Genomic DNA, 3,097 nt, shown 5'->3' on the forward strand with positions numbered 1-3,097 from the left:
TACTGGGTTTGGAAAGGGAAATGCCAACTTTTAGAGAATTTGAGGAAGTGGATAAATCCTAGATCTATTGTTTTCTTCTACTGAGTATCTATTAATTCTTTTCTTGTGCTAGCAAAGTTCATGTATTTTTATTCTATTCTATCATATCTTATTCTCAGGTTACTACTACTTCTATTTTACTTGTAAAAAGAGTTCTTATTTTCTTTGTTCCACTCCTGCAGGATGCTGGAGTATGGTGAGTACAAAGGCCACCTGTATGGCACTAGTGTGGATGCTGTTCAGGCAGTCCTTGATGAAGGAAAGATCTGTGTTATGGACTTGGAGCCTCAGGTGGGTCCAGGTGGAATATTTCTCATCTTCCCAATCATGAATCCATGTCATTCATTTTGTGCATGTGCTGTAAGTTATAGGTGAAACATTTTATTCGGTTAGCCTTTTAAGAACAAGAGCACTTCTCATGGCTAAGATTTTACTTGAAGCAGCAACTGCCAACATCTTGTTTTTAATTGGAGAAGAAATTTTGCTTCTTAGATGCAAAAGCAGAACTGAGCAGGTGCCCATAAAGAAATGTTAGAATCTTTCTTGCTTTGACCTTGATCACAAAGGCATCATGGTTACTTCTTGTAGAGGGAGCAAGATATGACTTTACAGAAGGAGATGAGGTTTCTGCGTTGTCACATCAGTGACCTTTTCCCTGAGACTTTATGTGAAATGGAGCAGGGGTGACCAAGCTAATGTAAGAATATGTGATCTGTAGGCTCCATTTTTTATAATCTTTGTATTTTCTTGTGTGTTCCTTAGTCATTTAAAAGTATACAGAACAGCCTTCCTAATTGATCACCTTCCTTAAATTGACCTAGTTTTCATAAACTGGACATGCACCACATGTATGCATCAGTACAGTTGGACTAGTTCCTTCTGTTGACCACCTCTATATGTGGACCAGTTTGTTACAGTCTCTCGGGTGTTCAACTTACAGAGGTTCTACCGTGTTTTGTGTGCTAATGAGAATTGGGGGGGAGAGAGATTTCTTCTTACTCGAGTCAAAAGTGAGGGATGAGTGTGAAGATGGCAGTAGTATCCAATGTGAGATAACAAGAGGGAAGGGAAATAAGGGTGAAACAGAGCTGATCGTCTTGAGAGTCTTTGTCTTTGACATATGAGATCATGCACAGAATTCTCTCAGTAAAAAGATTTTCTCATGTATAGAATCTCATTCAGCTAGTAAGATTTCAGTAGCTAGTCACAGCTGGTAAGAAAAAGAGTAAGGATTTGAACTTAATTTTGATTCTAGAATCCCACCTCTAAACTTAAAACATTTGCTTTTTAAAATTGAGGATAATGGCTAAAAACAACGGCTAATTTCTAGTCTTAGAAGATTTTAGATCATTCATGTTGACTCTAGGAAGCTAGGACATCTGTTTTTAAATGTGCCTTTTGCTATGTAGGATATTCAGGTGGCTCGAACTCAAGAGCTGAAGCCCTATGTCATATTTATAAAGCCATCTAGCCTGAGTTATATGAAACAATCTCGGAAAAATGCCAAGATTATTACTGACTACTTTGTGGACATGAAGTTCAAGGTAAGATCAAGTTACAAATCACAGTATTGCTTTTAGTGACTTCAATGCTAGGGAAATGTGGGTTGGGCAGAGCTGAGGACCTTGTATCTCATCCTCCTCCTCTTCAACACCCTCCCAGATGACCCTCAATAAAAAGCACCACTGTTTCCACAGGATCCCTGTTGCAGAATGTAATTTTTGTTTCTAAGGAATAATGCCCTTATGGTTTATACCTTTTACTGGTCATTACTTGTGGATATCAAAATAAAGTTTAACGAATACTATAATGCTACCTGAATTTTTTAAAAATTATTTTTGGGATCTAGCTTAAGAAAAGATTTCTCGCTTGAGGCTCTGTCTCAAAAAAAAAAAAAGAAAAGATTTCTCTAATCAGAGTTTATAAAGCAACACAGAAATTGAGTATATATAAGCTTGATATTTGTATTTTAAACAGATTTATTTTTACTTGAAAGTTTACTTTAAAAATGCTATAGCAAGTATATGTCATTTGTAATAGGAGATATCTCACAAAATGTTTATTAATTATGATGATAATAATAGAAAGGCCAAACTAGGTGAGTTAATGAACTCATCCTGGGTGTTTCCCCCCCAGTTATACATATATATATATTTTACATTAAATCCACTTTAAATATTTTGAGTCATATAATCAAGATATGTAAACCTTAAGTGTACAACTCAATGAATTTTTTTTTTTTTTTTAGAGACAGAGTGTCATTTTATCGCCCTCGGTAGAGTGCCTTGGTGTTACACTGCTCACAGCAACCTCCAGCCCTTGGGTTTAGATTCTCTTGCCTCAGTCTTCCAAGTAGGCGCCTGCCACAACACCCGGCCATTTTTTTGTTGTTGTTGCAGTTCAGCTGGGGCAGGGTTTGAACCCTCCACCCTCTATGGGGCCTGCGCCCTATTCACTGAGTCACAGGTGCCACCAAACTCAATGAATTTTTATGCATCCAGATAACCAACACCCAGATCAAGATATTACAGTTTGTGTGTGTGTGTGTTAGGAAACATAATATAAAACTTAACTATCTAAACCAATTTAAGTGTACAATTTGGTAGTGCAAAGTTTTTTCACATTGTTGTGAAACAGATCTGCAGAATTTTTTTCACTTTGCAAAACTGAACTAAAACTATGAATGTTTCACAGATTTGCGTGCCATCCTTACACAGGGCCAGACTTATCTCTGTATCACTCCAATTTTAGTATATGTGCTATCAAAGAAAGCATGAGGTTTCCTTACATTGTCCTTTATCTCTTATTTTTAGCTTCATTTTTTTTCTTTTTCTTTCTTTCTTTTTTTTTTTTTGTAGAGACAGAGTCTCACTTTGTGGCCTTTGGTAGAGTGCCGTGGCGTCACACAGCTCACAGCAACCTCCAATTCCTGGGCTTAGGCAATTCTCTTGGCTCAGCCTCCTGAGTAGCTGGGACTACAGGGGCCCACCACAACGCCTGGCTAGAAATCAATGTTTTTAATATGACAATTCTTCACAAATGGATCTATGGATTTAAG

At 37.3% G+C, this 3,097-nt stretch overlaps 1 protein-coding gene and 1 non-coding gene across 2 annotated transcripts in view; one reads left to right on the plus strand and one right to left on the minus strand.

The window, feature by feature from the left end:
* The window catches only part of MPP4 (membrane palmitoylated protein 4), a 46,032-nt gene that overhangs the window by 41,613 nt on the left and 1,322 nt on the right, over positions 1–3,097 (plus strand). Inside the window, exons 17-18 of the mRNA XM_003785125.2 lie at positions 191–330; positions 1,449–1,583. Coding sequence (XP_003785173.1) covers positions 191–330; positions 1,449–1,583 — 275 coding nt within the window. The remainder of the gene's footprint in view (positions 1–190; positions 331–1,448; positions 1,584–3,097) is intronic.
* LOC111723654 lies at positions 2,712–2,814 on the minus strand. Its single transcript, XR_002772152.1, has one exon. It is a non-coding gene; the product is annotated as a U6 spliceosomal RNA (small nuclear RNA).

The sequence above is a fragment of the Otolemur garnettii genome, unplaced genomic scaffold, assembly GCF_000181295.1.
Source record: "Otolemur garnettii isolate 467f Iridium unplaced genomic scaffold, OtoGar3 scaffold00013, whole genome shotgun sequence".
In the NCBI taxonomy this organism is placed as follows: Eukaryota; Metazoa; Chordata; class Mammalia; order Primates; family Galagidae; genus Otolemur; species Otolemur garnettii.